Source organism: Neolamprologus brichardi, unplaced genomic scaffold, assembly GCF_056152115.1.
Source record: "Neolamprologus brichardi isolate AB-2024 unplaced genomic scaffold, ASM5615211v1 NODE_ptg000031l+_length_7269946_cov_1, whole genome shotgun sequence".
In the NCBI taxonomy this organism is placed as follows: Eukaryota; Metazoa; Chordata; class Actinopteri; order Cichliformes; family Cichlidae; genus Neolamprologus; species Neolamprologus brichardi.
Genome location: NW_028270136.1, coordinates 7,032,509 through 7,059,482, shown reverse-complemented (window position 1 = coordinate 7,059,482; position 26,974 = coordinate 7,032,509). Strand labels below are relative to the sequence as shown.

The 26,974-nt window shown below is 44.9% G+C and overlaps 1 protein-coding gene across 1 annotated transcript in view; it reads left to right on the top strand.

Annotated features, from left to right (window-relative positions):
• The window catches only part of LOC148094750 (NLR family CARD domain-containing protein 3-like), a 230,279-nt gene that overhangs the window by 36,625 nt on the left and 166,680 nt on the right, over positions 1-26,974 (top strand). The window contains exon 2 of the mRNA XM_087837214.1: positions 4,567-4,582. Within this exon, the coding sequence (XP_087693340.1) occupies positions 4,567-4,582 (16 nt within the window). The remainder of the gene's footprint in view (positions 1-4,566; positions 4,583-26,974) is intronic.

The following is a 26,974-nucleotide window of genomic DNA, read 5'->3' as shown; positions in this document are numbered from 1 at the left end:
TGGCTTTGTTAAAGTCCCCAAGAGCAATAATGAGAGAGTCCGGGAATGTCCGCTCCATGTGCAGTATCTGCTCCGCGAGTGCGCACTGAGCTGCCTGCACATCCGCATCTGGCGGGATGTAAACAGCGGCCAAGATGAATGGAGCAAACTCTCGCGGAGAATAAAACGGTTTGCAGTGAATAAAAAGGTATTCCAGAGGAAGAGCAGTGCTGAGAAATCACTGTTACATCTGTGCACCAGCCACTATTAATGTAGAAGCAGACACCTCCAACTGTGGTCTTACCAGAGAGAGAGGCCTGCCGGTCCACGGCACAACGGGCTGGTCCGGACCGGCCTAATTTGAGAAACATGAAACACGTTGTGTACCTTCATGTTGCGCGGGAGGGCCAGTCGGACAGTCACTGGATTCAGGACGGCTTGCACAGAAAAGGGTCCAAGGAACCGGGGAGCCAGCTTCTTGGACTCAGTCCGCAGAGTGATGTTCCTAGAGGAAAGCCATACCTGCTGGCCCACCCGATAGGCCGGTGTAGGGACGCGGCGGCGGTCAGCCAGTCTCTTGTTTTGTGCGCTCGTACGCAGTAGGGCCGCTCGAGTCGCCCGCCAGATCCGTCGACAGCGCCTCATGTGATGTTGCACGGAAGGTACGGCCACCTCTCCTTCCGTGATGGAGAGGAGTGGGGGTTGATACCCCAGGGATGCTTCGAAGGGAGAGACACCTGTAGCGGCCGACGTGCTAGAGTTATGGGCGTATTCGGCCCACGCCAACTGCTCACTCCACGACGACTGGTTGGAGGAAACGACGCAGCGCAGCATGGCCTCCAGCTCCTGGTTCGTTCGCTCAGTCTGCCCATTAGTCTGCGGGTGGAAACCAGAAGACAGGCTGACCTGGACCCCCAGCTCGGTACAAAACATCTTCCACACCCGAGAGGTGAACTGGGGTCCACGGTCAGAAACAATGTCCAGAGGAATGCCGTGAAGGCGGAAAACATGCTGGGTCAAGAGCTGGGCAGTCTCTAGAGCGGTGGGAAGTTTGGTAAGGGCAACAAAATGGGCAGCCTTAGAAAAACGGTCAATGATGGTGAGTATAACAGTTTTACCAGAGGACGGAGGGAGGCCAGTGATGAAGTCCAGAGCGACGTGCGACCACGGCCGTCTGGGGACAGGCAGTGGTCTGAGGAGTCCCGATGGAGGGGAGTTGGACGTCTTATTTCGGGCGCACACAGGACATGCGGCCACATACTCCCGGACGTCCTGAGAGAGAGAGGGCCACCAAAACAGTCTTTGTAAAAAGGTGACAGTACGGTTCCTGCCCGGATGGCAGGTAAACCGTGCGGTGTGTGCCCAGTGGATGACCTTACCCCTGACCGCTGAGGGAACGTACAATCTACCTGCTGGACTGGTGCCGGGGTCGGGATCTTGTCGCTGAGCATCTCGGACCACCCTTTCTATCTCCCAGGTGAGGGTCCCCACAATGCATGAGGCCGGCAGAATGGGCCTCTCCTTCTCCTCGGGGTCCGCGTCTGGCGCGAACTGGCGTGACAAGGCGTCTGGTTTTGTATTCCGGGACCCGGTAATGGTTAGGTTAAACCGTGCAAAAAACAATGCCCACCTGGCCTGTCGGGCGTTCAGGCGCTTAGCCGCTTGGAGGTAGGCGAGGTTCTTGTGGTCTGTCCACACGATAACAGGATGTTCGCTCCCCTCCAACCAGTGCCGCCACTCCTCCAGCGCCAACTTGATGGCAAGAAGCTCCCGGTCGCCCACGTCGTAATTCCTTTCAGCATGAGTGAGCCGACGGGAGAAAAAGGCACAAGGGTGTAGTTTACCTTCCTTGCGCTGAGAGAGAACCGCCCCAACTCCCGAATCAGAAGCGTCCACTTCCACCATGAACGGCAGGGTGAGGTCAGCTTGGGCCAGGATGGGGGCCGAGGCAAACAGACTCTTGAGACGGTCGAATGCTTGCTGAGCTGCTGGAGACCACAGGTACGGCTGTTTGGGTGATGTAAGTTGTGTGAGAGGCAGTGCTACCTTACCGAAGTCCCGGATGAAACGTCTGTAGAAGTTGCTGAATCCCAGAAAACTTTGCAACTTCCTCCGGGTGCCGGGCACAGGCCACTCCAACACAGCTTTGACCTTAGCTGGGTCCGCTCGCAACCGGCCCTGTTCAGTGATGAAACCCAGAAAAGAGACAGTTGAGGCATGAAACTCACACTTCTCCGCTTTACAAAACAGCCGATTCTCCACCAGGTGGCGCAACACCAGTCTCACATGCTTAACATGCTCAGCTCTGGATCTGGAGAAAATCAGAATGTCGTCAAGGTAAACAAACAAGAACTGGTTCAAAAAATCTCGTAGAACGTCATTTACCAGGGCTTGGAAAACGGCAGGGGCGTTAGTGAGTCCGAACGGCATTACCAGGTACTCGAAGTGGCCCAGATGGGTGTTGAAGGCCGTATTCCACTCGTCCCCCTCGCGGAATGCGGACCAGGTGATAAGCATTGCGGAGATCAAGTTTGGTGAAATGGGTGGCTCCTTGAAGGAGTTCAAAAGCTGAGGCGAGCAGAGGTAGAGGATATTTGTTTTTGATAGTGATCTTGTTCAGTCCCCGATAGTCAATGCAGGGGCGCAGGGTCGTTTCTTTCTTTTCAACAAAAAAGAAGCCTGCACCCAAGGGAGAGGTGGAGGGACGGATGATGCCTGCTGCCAGGGAGTCGGTAATGTAGCGCTCCATAGACTCGCGTTTAGGTTTCGAGATACTGTAGAGTCGGCTAGTGGGCAAGGGGGCGCCTGGGAGCAAATCAATCCCGCAGTCGTACGGACGGTGGGGGGGCAGCGATTGGGCCCCGTCTTTGCTAAAGACTCGACCTAGATCATGATATTCGGCGGCCACGGTTGACAAGTCAGGGCGAGTGGGCGGCCCCGCAGGGTCGTCTGACATGCAACCCGGCACCGCAGAGCGTAAACACTGCTCGTGGCAATGGGTGCTCCACCCCACGATACATCCCTTGGCCCAATCAATCTGTGGATTGTGTCGCTGGAGCCAGGGGAATCCCAAAACTAAGGGTGTGTCAGGTGCCTTGAAGAGAAACAGGAACATCTGTTCAGTGTGATTGCCAGAGAGAGTGAGTGTGATTTCTTGAGTGCGGTGAGTGCCTGCAGCTAAAGGCCTGCCATTAAGCGCTGACACTTTGAGCGTTTCAGGGAGAGGAACAACAGGCAAACCCATCTTGTGGGCCAAAGCCTCATCCAAAAAACTTTGTTCAGCTCCCGAGTCTATTAGTGCATCACAAGAATGGGTGCGGGAAAGAAACCGTAATTTAGCGGGGCAGCTGAGGTGGAGGAATGTATTCACCGGCGCACCCGTCAGTATCCCCACCTTTACTGACGGGCTGAGTCTTTTAGCCGTGAGGGACAGGCGTCCGCAAAATGCCCCTTCTTCACGCACACAAAACACTCACCCACCAGTTGTCTTCTGCTCCGGGTGAATTTAGTCCGTCCCAGCTGCATGGGTTGCTCCTCGTCAGCAGGTGAGTCCGGTCCCTACTCTCTCCACTCGAGAGACGGGAGTCCAGTCGGAACTCCTACGCCCCCTACTGACCGTCGCCCATCTCCAGTCCGCCTGCCAAACTCCCGCATATGGTCGTCTAGACTTATACACATGTTAACCAGGGCACTTAACGATTTAGGAAGCTCTTTAGTGGCCAACTCACGTTTGACATTCTCATTTAAGCTGTTTAGGAATGCTCCTCGGAGCGCCTTTTCCTCCCAGCCCGTCTCCTCGGCCAGGATCCAAAAGTCCACGGAGAAATCTGCCACGCTCCGCCGGCCCTGCTTTAAAGTAAACATGCGATGAGCAGCACTGTCAGGGTTAGATCCTTTGTCAAACACACACCGAAATTTGCTCAAAAAATCACTAAATGAGATGGAGGGTTGTGCGCTCAGGACTGCTTGAGCCCATAGTAGTGCTCGTCCGGTCATGAGCTCCACCATGAGGGTGATCTTGGCAATATCAGGGGCATAAGCTCGAGTCTGCTGCCTAAAAATCAGAGAACATTGAGTCAAAAATCCCCGGCTTTTGTCCAACTCTCCACTGAATTTTTCAGGTACAGGCAACGTGTGTTCTCGCTGAGGGGGAGGTGGAGATGGAGGAAGGGGACAGGCCGCTGCTACATTTAGAAGCTCCACTGGTGGTTGTGTAGGGGGCTCTGGTGGTTGAACGGGTGCTCTAGGTGTAGCAAGCAACATACCTTTCAGTTCAGATACCACCTGTAGTAGCGCGGACTGCTCCTCGGCCACATGCTGCAGCATCTTTTCATGCCGCTCCAACCATTCAGCTTGAAGCGCGAGCTCGCGCTGGACGGGGGTTGAGTCCGCTGAGTCCATTGCTGGCTGGATTGTTCTGTCACGGATAATGGAAAAATGCAGACTCAGTCGCGGAGCTCTGGGTGCAAAGTACACAGTGCGTTTATTTACAGTGCCCAAAAAACAGTCTCAAAACACAAAGTGAAGTGCAAAGTCCAACGGTGATCTTCTCCAAACTCCCAGTGGTGCGCAGGTGAGTTTCCAAAGTGACATCCAAGTTTGTGTTCTCCTCCAATAGCTTAAACCCGCGGGCTCCTTCTCTTCAACCTCCAGCTCTGTATCTTTTCCTCCTATAAATGAGCAAAAACACCAAGTGAGGGGGCTAGCCGGCTAAGGCTAAGCTATCAGTCAACAAACACTTCACTACCGAGCTTCCAGTACAATCCAGCGTCGACTGCCATCTGGACACACAGTTAAATACCTCAGCCCACAACGAAGGATGATCAGTGACAGCTGGGTGGCAAATTAGGTGCAGGTGTGTCAGCCACTGGGTAGGGGAGGAGGAGAGAGAGAGAGAAACACACACACACAGGCAGGTCGCTCCCGGGAAGGACCGTCCGACCATGACAAAACCCCTTAATTAATGGGAAAAGTTATCAAACAATCCCTTTTCAAAAAGTAAAACTAATTAAAGATTTACAAAGCAAAATTAGTTAAGTATGCTCTTATCCTTTTTAAAGGGAAAAAAACCATTATGATTTATAAAAATTCAACAAAAATGGCCAATACAAAACTGAATTTAAACAAATCTATGTTAAATGACAATGCCAATTCAAAAACTCAGAGTTGCACAGTTGAAATTCTACAATCTTGCAGAAAATTGAGAAAAATAATTGTATGTTGAGAGAGGCTATGACAGAGGCCAAAGGAAAGAGAGGGTATTTGCACACAAGAGTCTGGAATTTTACAATATACATTTGTAAAGAATGACTGTTGAAAAGATATTTATCTTCCTCTGAGTGAGACATCTTTAGCATCATTCTTTTATCCCGAATTAAATAATTGATTAAGAAGATTGATGGATGGATGAGGACAGAGCTTTAAAATGACACCAATCAATGTATTCAACTATAGACATTTCTTAAAGACATAAAGGCCCAACTTATCTGCATTTTTCTGCAGCTCAAATAAGACAAAACTGTCACGGGCCGCATGGCAGATCGTGGGGATGAGGAAAATAGGATCCAAAATGCAGGACTATTTATAGTGCAAAAACAGACAATAAATCCCCGTGCTCTCCCTTCACTCCTGTGTCGTGTCTTCTCTGAAAAGTCCTTGTCTTTGTGCTCTCCGCTCCCGTGTCTCATTACTCCCCGTGCTGGCTGCTGTCTGGCGCTCCACATTTGTCCTGGGGAAACAACAGAAGCAGCCGTCAGGACACTTTACAACCGCAGGCATACACACACTAACTTAACTGAGCTTAAGACTAACGTGGAGTCTCACACAATGATCCCGTGTCGGTGGAGGCTTCACCACACCGTTAAGTAGCTCCCTCCACCAACACTGATCCGCTGCAGGTATGTGGCATCCTCCTTGGGCGTGGCCCCTCATCCACAGGCCTGACGGTGCCTGTAGCCCGGCCTCCTGGCTACAGCCACAACCACGCACACACACACACACACACACACCTCCCTATACATAGACACATGGAACAAAACCCCAGAAAGCGGAACAGTGCACACACATACATTTTCAGAGTTGGCCCGGAAGACCTCAGCAACATATCTAACCAGATACTTAATCTGACAAATGTGACAAATGTTTGAGTCCTTTTTAACCTGTATATGTCCTTCAATTTGAGCTTAAACAAATATATAGGATTGGTTTCTTTAATCTGATATTTTTCTTTGTCTTTTTCTTTTGGCTGCTCCCTCTAGAGGTCACCATAGCAAGTCATCTGCCTCCATTTTGCTCTATTTCTATTATCCTCCTCTGTCACACCAAACCTCTACATGTCCTATTTCATACATCAATGAACCTTGTATTTTGTCTTCCTCTTTTTCTCCTGCCTGACGGCTTCATATTTAACATCCTTTGCCCAATAAAGCCCCTGTTTCTTCTACCTCTCATTTACACACATGTATTCTCTCTTGCTCATGCTAATTTTTCAATCCGTATGTTCAGTGCATATGTAACGCGGTAAAGGACCAGGGCGCCTGACTGCAGCTTCTTAGACAATGAGCAATCAGAAGTAGTTTCGACTATGGAGTGTGTGAATAAAACACAGGAAACCAAAATAGAGCTCAAAAATATATATATTATGTATGTCATGGTCAATGAGAAACATATAGACAGATGGGAAAAAAACGATAAAAAAATATATGCACATATTAGAAACAAAAATGATGTTGACCATACAAAACAGATTATTAGGTTCCGCAAAGAAGGTGGGATGATGAGATCAGTTTAGTTTCATTGACCTGTGATAGGTCATGTGGAAACAGTTCAGTTTAGTCCAAAGGTTAGCAAGTCCTACCGCAATGCAGCGGTGGTCGGATGGCTCGCCATCGCGCGCTGATCAGGGCTGATCGCGGGGGAAAAAAAACTGACCCAAACAAGGTCAAAAACATAAATTATCATTCACGGAGGAAAATGAAACAGCATTCTAGTGCTATGACAAAATAAATAAATAAATAAATAAGTAAATCCATAAATAACAAAGTAAAATAATTAGTGCCACGTTTCATACAACAATCAATAAACCAAAAATCAAACAAATCATAACATCATCTCTTATAATGACTATCATTAAGTGTGCCTATGCCAAGAGGCACACTTAATACTATTCGTCGGATTTATTATTAAGTGTGCCTATGCCAAGAGGCACACTTATTACTATTCGTCGGATTTATTATTAATTAAGTGTGCCTATGCCAAGAGGCACACTTATTACTATTCGTCGGATTTATTATTCTTATTATTAAGTGTGCCTATGCCAAGAGGCACACTTATTACTATTCGTCGGATTTATTATTCTTATTAAGTGTGCCTATGCCAAGAGGCACACTTATTACTATTCGTCGGATTTATTATTCTTATTATTATTATTATTATTTTCCTTTTTCCGCCTGAAATTTTGCAGCGAAACTCGCCCCACAGTTTTGAGACAAGGTTCACATATGTTATATCATTTTGTGCGGCTGGAACTGGAATGGTGTGCTATGACTTTTGGTGTTTATGGCTTTTATAGTTTTTTAAATATTAATATTTTTGTGAAAATTTTCCCGCGTTTATGTGCCGCACAGTTTTGAGACAAGATTCACATATATTATATCATTTTGTGCGGGTGGGTCTGGACTAGTATACTATGACTTTTGGTGTTTATGACTTTTATAGTTTTTTAAATATTTAGAATTTAGTGCAAATTTTGGCCCATTTCTAGGCCCATGAGAAAGATTCAACTTTTGGCCCCATAGAAACAGACTTCATTTGTGGTGTGTTGGCTCTCTCTAGTGGTATGTCGGGAGTGATACGGCCTGGCCCGTATTTGGATTACCGTAATGACGACAATATCAACGGCGCGCACAGCGTCGCTGCTTTCAGGAACCATTGGAATTTTTAAGGTTGCGCGAACCATTGAATAGTTACGGTAACCGCAAGGGTGTATGCTTGGTGGAACACTCCATATCCCACAATTCATAACACGCCTCTACCGAGTGAAACAATGGCGGCCACCACTTCGTTTAATATATTGCTTTTATTACTGTTTCTAGGTCACAAAATAAACTTTTAAGATATTTTCAGGCGAGAATGTAGGTGTGTAAACGTCAAATATCTGCTCGTTTTGTCAAAACATCCCATATTAGCAACTTACGATGTTGCTGCTAGCGCGGCTAAGTAGCTAGCGCGGCTAGCGTCTCTTAGCTAAAAAGCACCCGGGTTTGGCTTACAGTGAGGCGGCTGACACTCGTTTCACCACCCGATTGATCGCCAAGAGACTGTTTTTCAGCTCAATCGTGGATAAGGGAAACCGATGGCAGGAGCGCGAGGTGAACTGAATTTCAGGTAAGAAGTTATGAGCTGCACTCTATTTGGGTCAGATATAAACCGAGTTTAGGTGTAGTTTATTTGTAAAACGACGGAGTTTCTATACAGCTGTGTGCGCTAAGTTACTGATGTTGAACTTTATGACAGCCTCTCCTGTCATTCTCTTGCTTGTTGAAACTTCAGTCATGAAACTGATCAATGATCGGCTTTTCTCTCTTGTTTGTTTATCGCGCTAAACAACAGCAGCACGTTTAAGGTTGATCAGCTGTTGTTAGAATTCCTTTGATTTTAATTTCTAGTATCAGCTGATGTTTGCTGGAGACACAGCTGAAAAAAAGGGCTGGTTCAAACCAGGAGATGTCCTTACTGAATCATCAGAGCTGAACTGGTGATGGAGAAACAGGTTTACCTTTTAGGTGACATGAATGAATTGAAGTTATGAACTGTTTCTGAGAGACGAATAACACCAGGATCCTTTTCTAAGTAGCTGACAGCTGGTAACTGTGCAGGGGCGGATCTAGCAAAGCTTTTGCCAGGGGGCCAGGTAGGGCATTAACAGGGAAAGGGGGGCACAAAGAAATACTTTTCTTTCTTACTCTCATATAAAATATTTAGCTTTTATTAAATAGTTATCTGAATCTTACAACCAAAGTTTGTATAATAATACACAAGATTGGCTGTAGGCCATTGTTAATCATTCAGAACACTGTGTAAAGATAACAAAGTGAATGCAAAAGTGCACAAATATTTATTTTACGTGTTTGATGTGTGTGGCGGGGCGTGGTCTGCAGTGCCGCTGCAGGGGAGGTGGACCCACCTGAGCAGCATCTGCAATCACGCCTCTCAGGCGTAAAGTCTGTGCTCTCTCGGCTGTTTTTTTTTTTTTTTTGTATTTGTCGGGCTGTGAGATGAAAAGCTACAGCCGGCTGTGTGGGTAAAGCAACCATGTGTGAAAAGTGGTCAATAAAGTAATGCTACAAAGCGTGTTCATGCAAACATTGTCGGGTCTGCCGCGGTGCAATGGGACTTCTGCTCATGAACCTCTGCGCACAGCGGCTGCAAATCGGGGCTGAATGATGAATGGCAAACGACACTGATTTGCAGCGGCATAGGCACACTTAAAATTTCTTCTGAAATTTTCGCTTTCTAGTTATTATTATTATTTTCCTTTTTCTGCCTGAAATTTTGCAGCGAAACTCGCCCCACAGTTTTGAGACAAGGTTCACATATGTTATATCATTTTGTGCGGCTGGATCTGGAATGGTGTGCTATGACTTTTGGTGTTTATGACTTTTATAGTTTTTTAAATATTAATATTTTTGTGCAAATTTTCCCGCGCGTATCTGTCGCACAGTTTTGAGAGAAGGGTCACATATGTTATATCATTTTGTGCGGCTGGATCTGGACTACTATGCTATGAGTTTTGGTGTTTATGACTTTTAATAGTGTTTTAAATATTTAGATTTTAGTGCAAATTTTGGCCCATTTCTAGGGCAATGAGAAAGATTCAACTTTTGGCCCCATAGAAACAGATTTCATTTGTGGTGTGTTGGCTCTCTCTAGTGGTATGTCGGGAGTGATACGGCCTGGCCCGTATTTGGATTACCGTAATGACGACAATATCAACGGCGCGCACAGCGTCGCTGCTTTCAGGAACCATTGGAATTTTTAAGGTTGCGCGAACCATTGAATAGTTACGGTAACCGCAAGGGTGTATGCTTGGTGGAAAACTCCATATCCCACAATTCATAGCACGCCTCTACCGACTCAAACAATGGCGGCCACCACTTCGTTTAATATATTGCTTTTATTACTGTTTCTAGGTCACAAAATAAACTTTTAAGATATTTTCAGGCGAGAATGTAGGTGTGTAAACGTCAAATATCTGCTCGTTTTGTCAAAACATCCCATATTAGCAACTTACGATGTTGCTGCTAGCGCGGCTAAGTAGCTAGCGCGGCTAGCGTCTCTTCGCTAAAAAGCACCCGGGCTTGGCTTACAGTGAGGCGGCTGACACTCGTTTCACCACCCGATTGATCGCCAAGAGACTGTTTTTCAGCTGGACTTATTTTTCGTTTATATGGGCCGATAATTCATTTATTAATTTTAGTAACGGTATAAACAGTGAAAGGTGGTTGTCCAGATGCTGGTCGATGTGGGAAAAATAACTGAGTTGTTTGGTGGTGGCTAACGCGGAGCTCCAACAAAGGGCAGCTAGCCCTGACAGAAAGGACATGCGGGGAAAGAGACATACGAGGCGGCGAGGCGGCCGCCGATCGACCGGTGGTGGCTAACGCGGAGCTCAATCGTGGATAAGGGAAACCGAAGGCAGGAGCGTGAGGTGAACTGAATTTTAGGTAAGAAGTTATGAGCTGCACTCTATTTGGGTCAGATATAAACCGAGTTTAGGTGTAGTTTATTTGTAGCACGACGGAGTTTCTATACAGCTGTGTGCGCGCTAAGTTACTGATTTTGAACTTTATGACAGCCTCTCCTGTCATTCTCTCGCTTGTTGAAACTTCAGTCATGAAACTTATCAATGATCGGCTTTTCTCTCTTGTTTGTTTATCGCGCTAAACAACAGCAGCACGTTTAAGGTTGATCAGCTGTTGTTAGAATTCCTTTGATTTTAATTTCTAGTATCAGCTGATGTTTGCTGGAGCCACAGCTGAAAAAAAGGGCTGGTCCAAACCAGGAGATGTCCTTACTGAATCATCAGAGCTGAACTGGTGATGGAGAAACAGGTTTACCTTTTAGATGACATGAATGAGTTGAAGTTATGAACTGTTTCTGAGAGACAAATGGTAAAAAAGGCCCAGCAGCGTCTCCATTTTTTGAGAGTGCTCAGGAGGAACAACCTGGAGAAGAGGCTGCTGGTGACATTCCATAGAGCCACCATAGAGAGCATCCTAACGTACAGCATGACAACATGGTATGCAGGGTGCTCAGTTGCAGACAGGAAAGGAATGCAGAGGGTCATCAACACAGCCCAGAAGATCACTGGCTGCTCTCTGCCCAGTCTGGAGGCCATTGCAAACTCCCGATACCTCAGCAGAGCTGGCAATATCATTAAGGACTACTCTCACCCCAGTAATCAACTGTTTGAACGGTTACCGTCAGGCCGACGGTACAGGTCACATAAAACCAGGACAAACAGATTCAGGGATAGCTTCTTTCCCAGAGCTATTACCGTAGTAAATAAGCACAAAACAATTGAACCTGCTTAACTATACCATACTTGCCATTGTCACTATATTATGCTGCTATTCATACTATAATTATATTATGCTGCTATCCTGTATATATTGTACTTATTATTATCTGAGTACTTCGGTTGTTTTATTGTACTTTTTATATTTACATTTATATTTATTATTGCATTTTGCACCAAGGGAGTGGCACTCCAATTTCGTTGTACTTTGTACAATGACAATAAAGGCTATTCTATTCTATTCTATTCTATTCTATTCTAAATAACACCAGGATTCTTTTCTAAGTAGCTGACAGCTGGTAACTGTGCAGGGGCGGATCTAGCAAAGCTTTTGCCAAGGGGCCAGGTAGGGCATTAACAGGGAAAGGGGGGCACAAATAAATACTTTTCTTTCTTACTCTCATATAAAATATTTAGCTTTTATTAAATAGTTATCTGAATCTTACAACCAAAGTTTGTATAATAATACACAAGATTGGCTGTAGACCATTGTTAATCATTCAGAACACTGTGTAAAAATAACAAAAAGTGAATGCAAAAGTGCATAAATATTTATTTTACATGTTTGATGTGTGTGGCGGGGCGTGGTCTGCAGTGCCACTGCAGGAGAGGTGGACCCACCTGAGCGGCATCTGCTATCACGGCTCTCAGGCGTAAAGTCTGTGCTCTCTCGGGTGTTTTTTTTGGTGTGTGTCGGGCTGTGAGATGAAAAGCTACAGCCAGCTGTGTGGGTACAGCAACCATGTGTGAAAAGTGGTCAATAAAGTAATGCTATAAAGCGTGTTCATGCAAACATTGTCGGGTCTGCCGTGGTACAATGGGACTTCTGCTCATGAACCTCTGTGCACAGCGTCTGCAAATCGGGGCTGTACGAAGTCACATCATCTTTACACAAAACTGTAAGCTGCCATCTGTGAGGCGCGAGCGGTGTTTGTTTTTACCATAGTTCATGGTGGAGAATGGCTGCTCTGCTGAGTTTTGCTCTCTGTAGCCGTATGAATGGCAAACGACACTGATTTGCAGCGGCATAGGCACACTTAAAATTTCTTCTGAAATTTTCGCTTTCTAGTTCAAAATACTATTATAGAAAAACATTCTCATCGATCCCATCAAAGTATATCAGCAATAAAGCTACAAAACAGTATCCAAAGTTAATCAAATATTTAGAAAACTCATTTAATCACAGGTGTTGCGCAACAAGTTTACTAATCTAAAGGAAGTTTAACTCAATGCAAGAGTCTCATAGGCCGTTTTGGCATTTAATCAGAAAAGTAACAAAAAATATCCAAAACGGACAAAACTACAAAAACCAAATAACTCGTTCATCTCTTGATACGTTAATTCAACATTCGGCCATAGTGAAATAAACAAAAACAACAATATTCAATAAATAAAACTAGTAATTGCTCTTACTGTCACTAGCCTAGCATTAGCTTACCGGCGTTTTAGAATGCGCGACCGCGGCTCCGCATTTTCATTAATTGTGGCCAAACAAAACAAACAAATAACTCACCGTTGAGTCGATTGTGAGGTGGTGTAAAGATGAATAAACCGGCCGGGTTATTGCACGCTGTCAACTGGTATGTAGTGTAAAATTTGTCAATATCTGACAAGTACGCCAACCACAGGTACAACAGCAGCCAGGGGAGCAGGGAACATGCAGCTGATTGACCCGGAACTTATACGGGGTTCATTCCCGCCAAAATAAAGGGACTGGTGGAAGTGGGGTCAGAAGTTACCGTGGTTACACATACCTCAACTGACTATTTTCCCCTTGCTCACTACTCTCAAAATGTGGTCTGCAAACATCATAGTTCATGGAAACACCCCACCTGACCACATTTGTTCAATTGCTGCTGACCTTACGTCTCCATCAACACTTTCAAAGCAAAACTCATATCTGTAATGCTCTTCCTCATTGTGAAACTGTACTGTTGGTCGCTGAACATCAAGTCTTTTCTTCTTAGATTCAAGAACTCTTTCCCGTATCTTCCTGGTATGTGTCATGAATTTTACCCCTCTGTAATTACTACAGTTCGGCACATAACCCATGTTCTTGAGACCCAGTACAGATGCACCACTTTTCTATTCCTCCTCTCACTATCAGGCATTGTGTTGACCAGTGTAGTTAAATATATCCACAACTGTCTGCTTGTTTCTTTCCAATTTTACAGCACTTTTCTCTCAGTTATCAAATTGAAATATCCATCCTCCCAATGCTCTCCCCAAAACACACTGTCCTTTTAGATTAGCCAAACCAATCCAAAAGCTGATTTCATGTCACTGCCATTCTAGTGGGCCCTGGCACTATCTTCATCATGTTTTATGCAGACAGTTTTACCTGATGTATATTTCAAGATAAAGACCACTATATTTCACAATTCTTGATGTAATTCTCTTGCTTGAAGGGATAGGGAAAGCACTTTCCTCATTTGGTTCATAATCAGAATCATGAGATTCACCATTAACTTCATGATGGTCTTGATTTTAAAACACATCCTGCACCTCTATGATTAAAGTCAAGTTCCAGAGCTTCCAGGGCTGTCAGCTGATTTCTTCTGCTGCTCATTTTTTTTTAAAACTCTGACAGGCGAGTATATCACATGTAGCTGAGTGTAATGGTGTTAGGACTCCGTTACAGAGAATCTCTCCAAAACATTCAGAGAAGTGTTCACAGATTGTTTTTATGTCTGCAGTCTCTCTGGCTGTCTAATAACAGAAGAAGGCTGTACTTCTCTGGCCTCAGCTCTGAGCTCCAATCCCTCCCATCTTAGAGAGCTGGATCTGAGCTACAATCATCCAGGAGACTCTGAAAAGCTGCTTTTGGCTGGACTGAATGATCCAGGCTGGAGACTGGACACTCTCAGGTCTGATAGAAATATTTTACACAGGAGGAAGAATTTGAAACATTTTCTCCGTTCTTAAATTGTTTTCGTTCAGGCAGATGTGATAATTACTCACACATACAGGATCAGTTTTATTTTGGTTGGAACAATAATGCTATAATGCATTATTTTTTTATAGAGAAACTCCAAGAACGTCTCAACAGTAAATGCTTTCTGTGACTGTTTATTTTCTATTTGGATATATCTCTTTATTTTTAAAAGTGCAGTGATTTTAAGAAAATAATTATTCCTCTCTGGTCCTTAGTAAGATAGAGGTATACTGACAGATCCAGGATCAGTCTAAATCATCATCAGTTTGATCCACGTATGGATTGAAGTGTATTTGTGAAAATGTTGGACTGTTCCTTTATCAGTGTCTAACAGTATGTGTATGAGAGTGATGTAATGTCCATGTGTGCATGCTGAAAAAGACTGTGCTGGTCTGACCCCCCTCCCCCTTTCAGGGTGGAGCCTGCTGGAGTCCAATGGCTGAGACCAGGTCTGAGGAAGTGTAAGTGTGTTTTTAATGTGATTTATGAAAACAAAGCAGCACACATTCAACCAGCTTCAAACTGTCACATCACTCATTCACATCTCCGATGTCAGGAGTCGTCATCAAAGTGTCAATCAATGAACAGATGATGGATCAATAACTGCAGCTGGATTGTGTTTGTTCTCTCAATCAGATTTCTGTCAACTCACATTCGACACAAACACAGTGAACACAAAGCTCCAACTGTCTGACAACAACAGGAAGGTGACATGTGTGGAGGAGGTTCAGTTGTATCCTGATCATGCAGACAGATTTGATGTTTGTCCTCAGCTGCTGTGTAAAGATGGTCTGACTGGTCGCTGTTACTGGGAGGTCGAGTGGAGAGGAGATGTTTTTATATCAGTGAGTTACAGAAGAATCAGAAGGAAAGGAGAAAGTGATGACTGTGTGTTTGGGTGTAATGATCAGTCTTGGAATCTGAGCTGCTCTGATGATGGTCCTCAGTCTGTCTGGCACAGTAACAGACAAACACCCTTCTCCTCTTCTTCCTCCTCCTCCTCCTCTGTCCCTAAAAGAGTAGCAGTGTATGTGGACTGTCCTGCTGGCACTCTGTCCTTCTACAGAGTCTCCTTTGACACTCTGATCCACCTCCACACCTTCAACACCACATTCACTGAATCTCTTTATCCTGGATTTACAGTCTATCGTGCCTCCTGTATCTCTGTACTGAGTTGATTGTAAAGAGTGTCCTCCTGTTAGAGAAACACTCTGACTGTTTAACAAACAGTTCAGTCTGTACATGTCTGTCTCTTTCACTCAGAAACACGTTTTCAGATTCATGGATTCAATCAGTTGATGTTTCAAACTGTTCTAAATGATTCCTTGTAAACTTCTTCCTCTTCAGTCCTTTAAAGATGGACGCTCTGATTATTCCAGGATCCACATGTTGTTTTTCTGTCTTTCTCCACTCAAAGCTTCACGTGTTGTGTTTCTCTTAATCTCAGTTCAGAAGAACTGAAGATCAGTTTTTTGTCAGCTGCAATTAATTCTAATCTTCAGACTTGTTCTGTTGAAGATATGGAGACCTTATCAGTGCATCTTGGCTTTGCTGAGAAAAAACATGTAGAGAAGAAAAAACAGACTGGTTGAAATAATAAACAGGTATCGATAGTGATAGAAAATCACTTCTGACATGTGAATCTTAAAATCTTACTGATCGCCTGTTGCTACAAAAATATTAGTATTTTCATTCAAATATATTGTGCAGTGTAAATTTAAATTAAAATTAAATTAAAATTAAATTTAAAATAAATATTACAGATAGGGCATTTGTGACGGAGTTACACCGTCCCGGGCAGCAGACAGCTGATCTGGGCGCAAACACGCACCACCACCATTAGTTTCTACAATTACCGTGGTTGTGTGTCTCTTAGTCGACTGGGCAGATAAACAAAAAAGGGTGAGAGGTATATTTTGAGCGGCACAGAGGGTGGCCAACATTTTTTTTTTTTTTTGCTTACCTTTCATAGAGCCGGTCGTGTAGACTCTCTGTGATCGCCGATTATGCGAGTGGTTATGCAAGCCGATGGTATGGTGTTCCGGGGTTCAAATATGAACTGAATCACGTGAACTGCATTATTTTTGTTTGTGGTTTTTTTTGTTATAGTGAAACACTGTAGTCTTCCTGGAAGTGGCCATAAATGTCTGTATATACATATATATGTATTGTAGGAATACAGCTGGGAATAAGCTGAGGAAAAACGAATGTTTTGGGAAAAGAAAGGATAAAGGGATGACTATATGCCTAGTGGGACGGGCAATGGGGTATAAAAGGAGGCTGTCAGGGCCTACCTGGGCATTCTGTGAGATGTTACAGTGAGGGTAACATGCAGACTGGTTCGGCCATTTGGGTTTTGTATATATAGATGTTTGTTTTATTTTGAATCAAGTTGTTTATTTTCTTTGTAAATAATCTTTTGTGCACCTGGGAGGCCGGCAAAATAAACTATCCACACTGAACCCTTCCTGACTACGCCTGCATTTGTTCAAGGGAAGCTTAGGAGAGGACCCCGCGACAGCATTATTTTCTATTTTATTGTTTAGTTGCTCTTTTGAGCTACTCTTCACCTGACCTGGGTCCTGGACAAAATCCCAACCCAGATGAAGGGCCTAGCATGAGTAGTGGTCAGAAGAAAGCAAAAAAGGTATACTGGGGACAAACAGAGCAAATTCCACTATGCCTGGTGTGTGGGGAAAAATGATCAATATCCTTTTGTCATATTTTTGTTTGGTAGCGTGCCATGTGATTTTTCTAATGAGAAATATGTGTTGTGTCTCCAAAAGGTTGGGACACACTGGATTAGACTATATCCAAAGTGGATTTTCTTCACCTATAAACCATTGAGTAAATTATTTAATGATCTACTAATTTGCGTAGATGAGTCAGTTTGCTGTTCATGTATTTTCACTATCCAAATCAAAATTTCTGCATAATTACATGTTCTTCTCCCTTGAGCTGGACTGAACATCTTTGAAGTATTGATAAATCATTACTGGTGTTGGTGTGTTTTATTTACATTACTGAGAGTTCTGACTGGCTTCACTGAAAGTATTGAACTCTCAGTTATATGTGTGATATGGTGTCAGGTCAATTGTATTCCTTTTTTTTTTCTTTATAGCGGTACTGGTTTGAAGTCTAACATGAAAATGAACTCAACATTCAATATAATGGATAATTGTCTTCTGAAGAAACAAGATCTTATTGACATGTGAACTTGAAGTTCAGACACTGAGATAATATTTTGTGTTTTAGTGAATAACAGACAATGTCAGACAAGATTTACTCCTGGTTTTTATTATTTTCATTTTTGTTTTCTGCAGCTTTAACAGTATTTTTTTTTTTTTTACATTATTTGAACTCTGTATGAACATACAGAGCAAAACTGAAAAAAATGACTTGAGGCTTTGGAATGTCTGCCAGTGTGTGTGCAACTCTTTACGATTTTGAGATGTTAATTTTAGCTCTTTTAGCCAATACAAAGCAGCATGCATCTTCTCCACATGAATAAGAAAAGGATGGTGTTCTTAATATTAGACACATAGCTAGACTCTTAACCCTCTCAAGGCAGGCTTTGCAGATTTGCAAAAGTTAAAACAACCTGATTACCCCACATACATTGTTGTTGTTTTTTTTGATAATTTTTCCCAAATATCAGATTTTTCCTGTAACTAAAACTTAATTTGAGCCTGAGAGGGTTGAATATGCTGGGTTATTTTCAAAAATCAACTGCTGGGTAAAAGCCGTAGGTTCGTAAGTTGGGTTATTGTGACCTAATATTGGTTCAGAAATCATGACTCACGAGTTGGGTTGGTGATGTGCCGGGTTCTTCAATTCACTCCACAGTTTGACCAATTCCTTTGGGTCATAGGATGTGCAGCTTTGATAAAATATTGAGTCAAATTTTTACCCAATTGTTTGGGTTGATGATAAGCCTCAGAATAAGCCACATCATTCTTCACAAACTGCGATTTTCATCTAGTCTGTGACCTGATCAGATGTCACTGGACTTCTCCACTACTATGAAATAAAACAAGTTAAAAGTGAATTCTAACAGTTTGAAAATCATAGGGTTATTTTTGATAATGCAATTTATTAGTTTAGTCTAGAACTTAAGAAACATCTTAAGTAGCAACTTAAGTAGTATCCAAAGTAGCACTCTAATTTTCATAATCAGTGGCTGTGCTGATCATCCCCAGGTGCGTGGGCCAGGGGCGGGAGCCCATACTGAGCTCCGCCCCGGCAGGAGAAAGAGAGAACGGAGAAAGCGAGAGAGAGAAAGAGAGAGCAGAGGCGAGAGAGGGTAAATAAACAAAACATGGCGTCTGACTGATGTCAGCTGGCGAGGTGCGGGGACCATGACAATATGCCTGTTTAAGATGGCATATGTTAATGAGACTATGCATATTCATGTAAGCACAATAAAGAGCAGTGTGTGGGGATTATATCATTTTTACATCATGTTGATTCTTTTATATCCTTTTTATTAAGTTTTGAGCAGTGGCATTTGAAAAACATTTACTCCATTTATTAAACATACAGTTTCAATCATGTTATTACACACATTGCATCTGTGCTCATGATAGAGTTAAGCACTCAGTCCTGTGAAGGTTAAAAGCTTCGTTCAGTGTTATGCCTGAACTGATATCTTGATGAAATGACTTGAATGCTGTGAATGAATGAATGCATAACATCCTTACATACACGTAGACATTAAGTATAATTTCTAGGGTAAAGGTGAACGACATCTTGCTTTGTCTCTGCTTAGCAACTAGTGATGCAGGGTCTACAGGAAACATCTGGAGGAGCCAGACAACCATATAGGGAAAAATGCTGTTGAACACGGAAACTTGTTGAACTGTCATTAATTATAACCTATGCATGTGATGTTTTTTCTAACACGAGAAGGGGCGTTAACCCTGACATAATAAAACTATGCTGAAAGTATGTTTTGACGGGAGATCTGTGTTGGCAATATAGAGCTGTGTATCTTTCCACACATGTGTTTAATAAAATCATTGTTTTGACGCACTTGGACCAGTGGTCGTTTGTCTCACACCTGTGCTACAGGGGAGCAGACTGAGAGTTAGTGATGGGATTTCTGGCTCTTTTTTGAGAACCGGCTCTTTCGGCTCGGCTTACTAAAAAGAGCCGGCTCTTTCGGCTCCCAACAGGCTCTTCGGGTTGTTTTGTTGCTTTAATCAATTTATTATTAACAACAATATAAAATTATGCACAAAATGAATTATTAATGTAAAAAGAAAAACGTGGTTTTATTTATATATGTTTATATATAAATATATACGGTGCGCCCTAGAGACAAAGCACGTACAAACACCAAAAAGCATGTACAAACTCCAAAACACATTTTTAGTGTTAACAGAACTTCCAAAACAGAGCTACCTAGATCACTTAAATGTCACAATTGAAAGCATATGTGTATTGTTTTTGTATTCATATGCAAGCACTTATATATATTAAAATAACTTTTAAAAAAAATATTTGTTTACCTGTTACTACCACACACCAAATCTGGTCGTTGGTACTTCCTGGCTTGTGTTGCCACTAGGTAACAAAAGCTCAACACTGCGCCCTAGCATCCTGGAGCACTTCTGTTGTGTTTTGTATGCGTTTTGGAGTTTGTTCGTGATTTGGTGTTTTTACGTGTTTTGGTGTTTGTACGTGCTTCAGGGTTTGTACGTACTTTGTCTCTAGCGGCCACCGTAAATATACTTTTATTTATTCACCCCACATAAAATGTAATAAATAAATCATATAATACAAAAACCAACTATTTACATTTCAACTTCTAACTATTTAAATTTTCAGCTTTCATTTTAAACAAATTTAAAGTGAAACAACACAAAACACTGCAAACCACAACACAATTAAATATAAATAAAATATGAAAACAAAAAGAAGATGCACATTCTCTGTCATATGGGCCTGCATGGATAAACTTTCTGAATTCTTTATCATCTGCAACTGAAAATAGTTGTGATTGATTACTATACCTTTCTAATGTGACGTTTGTTGTCCCTGGCTCTCTTTCTCTCTCTTTCCCTCCTGCTCTGTTCCTGTGCTACTGCGAGTGTAACTACCGCCCCTCCCCCCTCTTCCCAGCGCAAAGCACAAGGCTCACGTGCGGAGTGAAGCGGGAAAAAAGTGCGAGAGAGAGAGAGCGTGAGAGAAAGAAAAAAAAAGCCCACGGCTCCCAATAAGGAGCTGGCTCATGTCGTTCACTTCAAAGAGCCGGCTCTAAGAGCCGTTTCGTTCGCGACCGACACATCACTACTGAGAATGACTGGAGTTCAAGCATTATCCTTGCTAACTTTTGAGTATTGTGATGGACTGAGCAGTGAAGAAACGCCAGGCACAGGTTAAAGTGCACAAAAACGTTTTTGGTTTTTTTTCTTTTTTATTTGACTTTAAAACAAACTTGGTTAAATTATACAGAAAATTCAAAATCTTGGGCCCATAAAAGAGGTCAAAGTAACAGAACTCTTCTCGAAAGCTGGAAACTAACAATACTACTAACTCAAACAAACTAACCTACCTAAACAAGATGAAGGGGAAACCCAACTAAAACTAACATAAGAAATTCCCTTTCCTCCCATGATCCAGAAATGTGGTATGACCCAATTTGCAGGTCTCCACATAGGCTTGCTCTGCCCCTTTCCCACCTTTTAGCTCATCATCCAAGGGACTGGGAGCAGCTGCCACTGAGGTACCTCAGAAAACAAGGAAAGATTAAATCATACATACATAACAGTGTAAACAAAAATGTGCGCACTCACTTTAGAATACAGTATTATGTGATTGTATTAGTAAATTAATTCTAAGCCAAAACCAATTCTTCATTACACTGTAAATTAAATCCTATATTCAAAGAAAGAAAAATGTATGTGTAGTGTTATGGTTAAGCCTCTATTGTAACATTGATGTTCGGTAGATATTACCACTGTGTAGCTGTAACTGCAGCCATCACAAGTATATTAAATTATTCTAATATTAACATAAAAAATGTTTTAACTTTAATTACTTAACTTTAGAACATCCATGAGGTACACCTGAGGGGGATCTTTGGTTGCCAGTGTTGAAGAACACCAGCAAATATCCATACATGAAGGATGGAGGGTATGGATACTTATTTTACACTTAATGGAGCTATATGGAGAAAAGTGAGTATTTCTTGTACATGAACTAAATCAGTTATAGGTTTTTTATGTTATTGTTGTTTGTGATCTGTGTGTGTGTGTGTGTGTGTGTGTGTGTGTGTGTGTCATTTTCACTGTGGCTACATTTGGGCTTCTCGGTCAGAACGTCAGGGACAGTGCGCTGTGCTGGCCCACGTAAAATGACTCCAGTGGCAGAAAAGTAAAGTTTTTGTTTATCCAATTTTATTAAATTCAACAGTTTTTGCTTGCAGCCTAACTTCAGGAATAAAGGCAATTTTGGCATCGTCAATAGTAGATCGGTTTCCATGTCTAAAGGACTGCCATGGCATTGGATATGTAAGTATCTACACTTCAATGGATACACACAACAACAATTAAAAAAAACCCTTAATACTGGTCAGTTTTTCTGTCAGTAGATTGAGTGTCATTGTGATTATAAAAATAAATATACAGTTTGTATGTACTCAATTTCCATATCTTTAAAAGATCTATGCACATTATATGTCACTCATCCAAGTGACATTTTCAGTCATCACATCACATTCAGTCAGCACATTATAGAAGCATGAATAGTAACATTTGTTTAAATGTGTCATGGTGCTGGGTCGTTGACCCAGCGTTTTGTGTTTTATGATTATGTTCCTCTGTTCTAGTTATTCTGTGTCCTCCCCCCTTGTGTCCGGTTCGGGTTCTTGATTTCCTGTTTTGTTCTGAAGGTCTGTGTTTCATGGTGTCCTGTTCCTCGTCTGCGTCTCTCTGCCTCCCACCCCGTTTGTAGGATCTCCGGTTATTTAGCTATCCCAGTTTAGGTTTGTTCTGTAAATTCTCTTCCCTCACTGCCTGTTTTTGCCACTCCACCACCTGTAAATAAACCCTCACTCATATCATCAGTCGGCTGTTTGCATTTTGGGTCCTCGTCTTCAAGTAACTTAAAGAAGTCCAGACGCTTTTCTTTGCAAGCTCCTTTGATTTTGGGTCCTCCTTTTCCTCCACACCACACGGCTCACCCCGCCAGCCATGACAGTACGAGCCGACCAAACATGGACCCAGCAGCATCCGCACCTTTCCCGGAGTTTCGGGAGGAATTGATTGACTCCGTTTCGAGGTTGGTTAACCTCTGGCTTGAACATGAGGGAGAGGAATTTCACCGCGCTGTAGAAGCCAGGCTACAGCAGCTGACTTCTGCTCACCCCTGGCTACTGGACTCTCTTCACCTGCTCGCACAGGACTTCATTCTGAAAGAACTGCACCTTCACCCTCCAGCCGCTACCGCTTCCCGACCCAGCCCGGTGGTGAATGTTTTGCACTGCCCGCCGGGGAATCTGCGGCCCGGCCCGCCGGATGTGGAATTAGCCGGCCGGTCGGAGCTATCTCCGAGAAGGAAGCGACGTTCACGCCGCCGACGCCCATCGCCACAGCCGGGCCCCAAGAGTTCTGAGTTGCCGGCTGTGGTGAGTGGAAAAGACACTCTGTCTGTTTTGCCAGACCTTGTGACTGTTTATACCGGGGCTGTGTTTTTTGAGTCAGCTGCCCAGCCGGTAGCTCAGTTAGCCACCCAGCAGCCACTAGCTCAGTTAGCCGCTCAGTTGTCACCTCCATCACATTCAGCCTCACTACCCATAGCCCAGTTACAGTCACAGCCAGACAGCCATAGCCCAGTCAATAGCTCAGTTGGTAGAAGACTCATCAGCCTTATCTGTCACGAGGGCCGAGTGGCCTGTACTGAAAAGGACTCAGGTGCAGAAACCCAGAGCTGAGACAGCAGATAATGTGACAATTTATTAGGCGTAGTGCAAAAAACGTATCAAAGACAAAAAAACAATAAGACGTGGAGTTTGACGAGGCGTGGCCTGGGAAACGTGGCTAGGGCGAGGGAACGGGAAGCAGAGTGGAGCTGAGCAGGGAACAGTCACACTGAAGAGAGAAGACAGTGGAGTTAGGGAGGTAGTGGAGGCAGCTCTGAAGTGGCAAGTTGTAAGGGTAGCAATTCTTACTTGCAGTAGGGGACATGGAGTGTTGAGAGGGGGTAAGAGAATCCAGGGAGGGCTGAGTGGCGTAGAAAGGCTGACCTAAGATCCGGGGCTTCAGATGGAGTGTGATGGCAGGAGGGCAGGCAGGTGAGGCACAGAGGGATTTTCAAAATGATTGCTTGGTATCCTGAGTCTGGAGGTGGAGCGTGAGCCAAGGTGAAAACAGCAAATGTGTTGATGACGAACTGGCAGTGAATGAACATCAATGTGTGGCTTAAATCCCTCTGGCTTGATTGCCTGCAATAGGCTCCAGGTGTGCAGGAGCTGGCCCTGCCAAGGGGCGGATCCCAGGTAGGTTCAGGAGCCCTATGGAAATTCCAGCCACCCACTGCAGACCATGACAGTATCATCAGCTCAGCCACCTATTCAGCCATCATCTTCACCAACTCCTCCGATACAACAAGCCATAACAGTTCAACCCATAAAGGACAGTTCAACAACTTCTTATTCTAAGCAGAGAGACAAACCTAACAACAATGAAAACATTCCTCAAGAGCTGGCCAGTTCTGAGACTGAGACTCTAGGGCCTCCCCAGAGGCTGGGTTTCAGCCCCCAGCAGACTCTGGACCCCTGGAGGTTAAGAAGCCAGCCGAGGACTGAACCCGGCTGTCGCTGCCTGAGCTGAGTCAATTCTCGGTGCAGCTGAAGTCTGCTTTGTGCTTGCCAGAGGCCACCGTGCCTGCTGGTTCTGATTTGTTCCTGCCAGAGGCCCGTGCGCCTGCTGGTTCTGATCTGTTCCTGCCAGAGGCCCGTGCGCCTGCGGGTTCTGATCTGTTCCTGCCAGAGGCCCGTGCGCCTGCTGGTTCTGTTCTGTGCCTGCCAGAGGTCCCCGCACCTGCTGGTTCTGTTCTGTGCCTGCCAGGGGTCCCCGCACCTGCTGGTTCTGTTCTGTGCCTGCCAGGGGCCCCTGTGCCCGCTGGTCCTGAGACTGTTCTCGCTGGAGGGCCCGAGGAGCCTGTCCAGCCTCCTGTCTCGTCTGCTGGAGGGCCCGAGGAGCCTGTCCAGCCGCCTGCCCCATCAGCTGGAGGGCCCGAGGAGCCCATCCAGCCCCAAGACTCGTCAGCTGGAGGTTCAGGAGAACCTAGCCAGCTTCCTGCCTCGTCAGCTGGAGGGCCTGAGGAGCCCGTCCTGTCTTCTGCCTCGTCAGCTGGAGGGCCCGAGGAGCCCGTCCAGCTGCCAGCTGCAGCCTCATCATCCTCGCCGACTGCCGCTCCATCCACGCCGCCGGCAGCAACAGCAGCTTCATCCACGCCGCCGGCAGCAGCAGCGGCTTCATCCTCGCCAGCTGCGGCCTCGGAGTCTTCATCCTCGCCAGCTGCGGCCTCCGTGTCTCCACCCTCGCCAGCTGCGGCCTCCGTGTCTCCACCCTAGCCAGCTGCGGCCTCCGTGTCTCCACCCTCGCCAGCTGCGGCCTCCGTGTCTTCACCCTCGCCAGCTGCAGCCTCAGCTTCACCCACGCCGTCGCCTGGTCCAGCTCCAGCTTCATCCTCGCCTGGTCCAGCTCTGGCTTCATCCTTGCCTGGTCCAGCTCCGGCTTCATCCTCGCCTGGTCCAGCCTCAGCTTCCGTCTCGTCTGGTCCAGCCTCAGCTTCCGTCTCGTCTGGTGCTGCCTTAGCTTCCGTCTCGTCTGGTCCAGCCTCAGCTTCCGTCTCGTCTGGTCCAGCCTCAGCTTCCGTCTCATCTGGTGCTGCGCCACGCAGCCTTCAGGTCCCCAACTGCCGGCTCAACATCGTCGGTCATCTGCCAGGCTGCATGTTGGGCATCTTCGCCGCCGTGGCCGGCCTCCGGAACTGCTTTCTCGCCGTCGCCGTCCGCACGGTCGGCCCCCAGAACTGTTTCCCCGTCGTTGCCGTCCGCACGGTCGGCCGCCTGAACTGTTTCCCCGTCGCCGCCACTGCCTTCCACATGGTCGGCCCCCGGAGATGAACTGTTCTGGGCTCCTGAGTTGTCAGCCTCTGGGCCGGCCTCCTGAACTATGTTTTGGGACCCTGTTCAGGAACTCCAGTCTGTGTTGTGTTTTGGACAATTCATTTGGCCCACTGGAGCTTGTTTTTTGTTTGGTTGTGGTCCCCCCGTCCTGGGCCCCCGCCACCCGCCCTGGGTTGGTCGTCTGTTTTTTGTTTTGGGCTGTCTGGAGCCAGCCCTTGGAGGGGGGGTACTGTCATGGTGCTGGGTCATTGACCCAGCGTTTTGTGTTTTATGATTATGTTCCTCTGTTCTAGTTATTCTGTGTCCTCCCCCCTTGTGTCCGGTTCGGGTTCTTGATTTCCTGTTTTGTTCTGAAGGTCTGTGTTTCATGGTGTCCTGTTCCTCGTCTGCGTCTCTCTGCCTCCCACCCCGTTCGTAGGATCTCCGGTTATTTAGCTATCCCAGTTTAGGTTTGTTCTGTAAATTCTCTTCCCTCACTGCCTGTTTTTGCCACTCCACCAACTGTAAATAAACCCTCACTCATATCATCAGTCGGCTGTTTGCATTTTGGGTCCTCCTTTTCCTCCACACCACACGGCTCACCCCGCCAGCCGTGACAAAATGTATTGCAAAGCTGGCAAAAATGTTTGTACAACATTGAGACAGTATAAAGTGTGTAAAACATGATACTTGATCTTGGCTTAGTCCATCTCCTAACAATTAATTGCAAGCATTCACAACCACAGACTGATCTGCTTCATTGTTGTTTTGTCCTCTCTGAGCAAATGTCAAGCATACTTGGAGCTCAATGCTTCATGATTACAGACAACTTGACATTAACCAAACAACTGCAAATAATCTTTTAAATCTTACTTTACTGACCCTTTCCTTTTGTTTAAAAATTTCAGTATGTGTGGTTTATCTCTTGCAGAACTCATGGGCCAGCAACTGGATTTCTAAAGTGGTGTCTTTGCAAGGTCAGAAAAAGACTTCTTTCTATTATGAAGAAGAATTCAGCACCGAAGGAACCCCAAGAAAATGTTCATCTTGCCTGGTACAAGAAGACATTTGTTTCTGCTTCTTTCAGCAACCCAAGGTTTCTGGGTGGCTGCTTTAAAGCATTTTTTGTTTTTGATGCAAGTTATCCAAAGTGATGCGCCCAGGTTTGGGAATTCCTTCACACTGTCATCTATCCCAGGAATAGATGAATCCCAGGACATGACTCAAATATGATACAGGTACAGGTTGAAAGGGAGACTCAGAGTCGCTGCATCGTGTAGCTGTGTTGTCTTAAATTGGTCATGTGATTTTGACGCACCGGTGCGTCTGTTGACCCCAGAGGGTTAACCCAATTTTTGGATAGTTA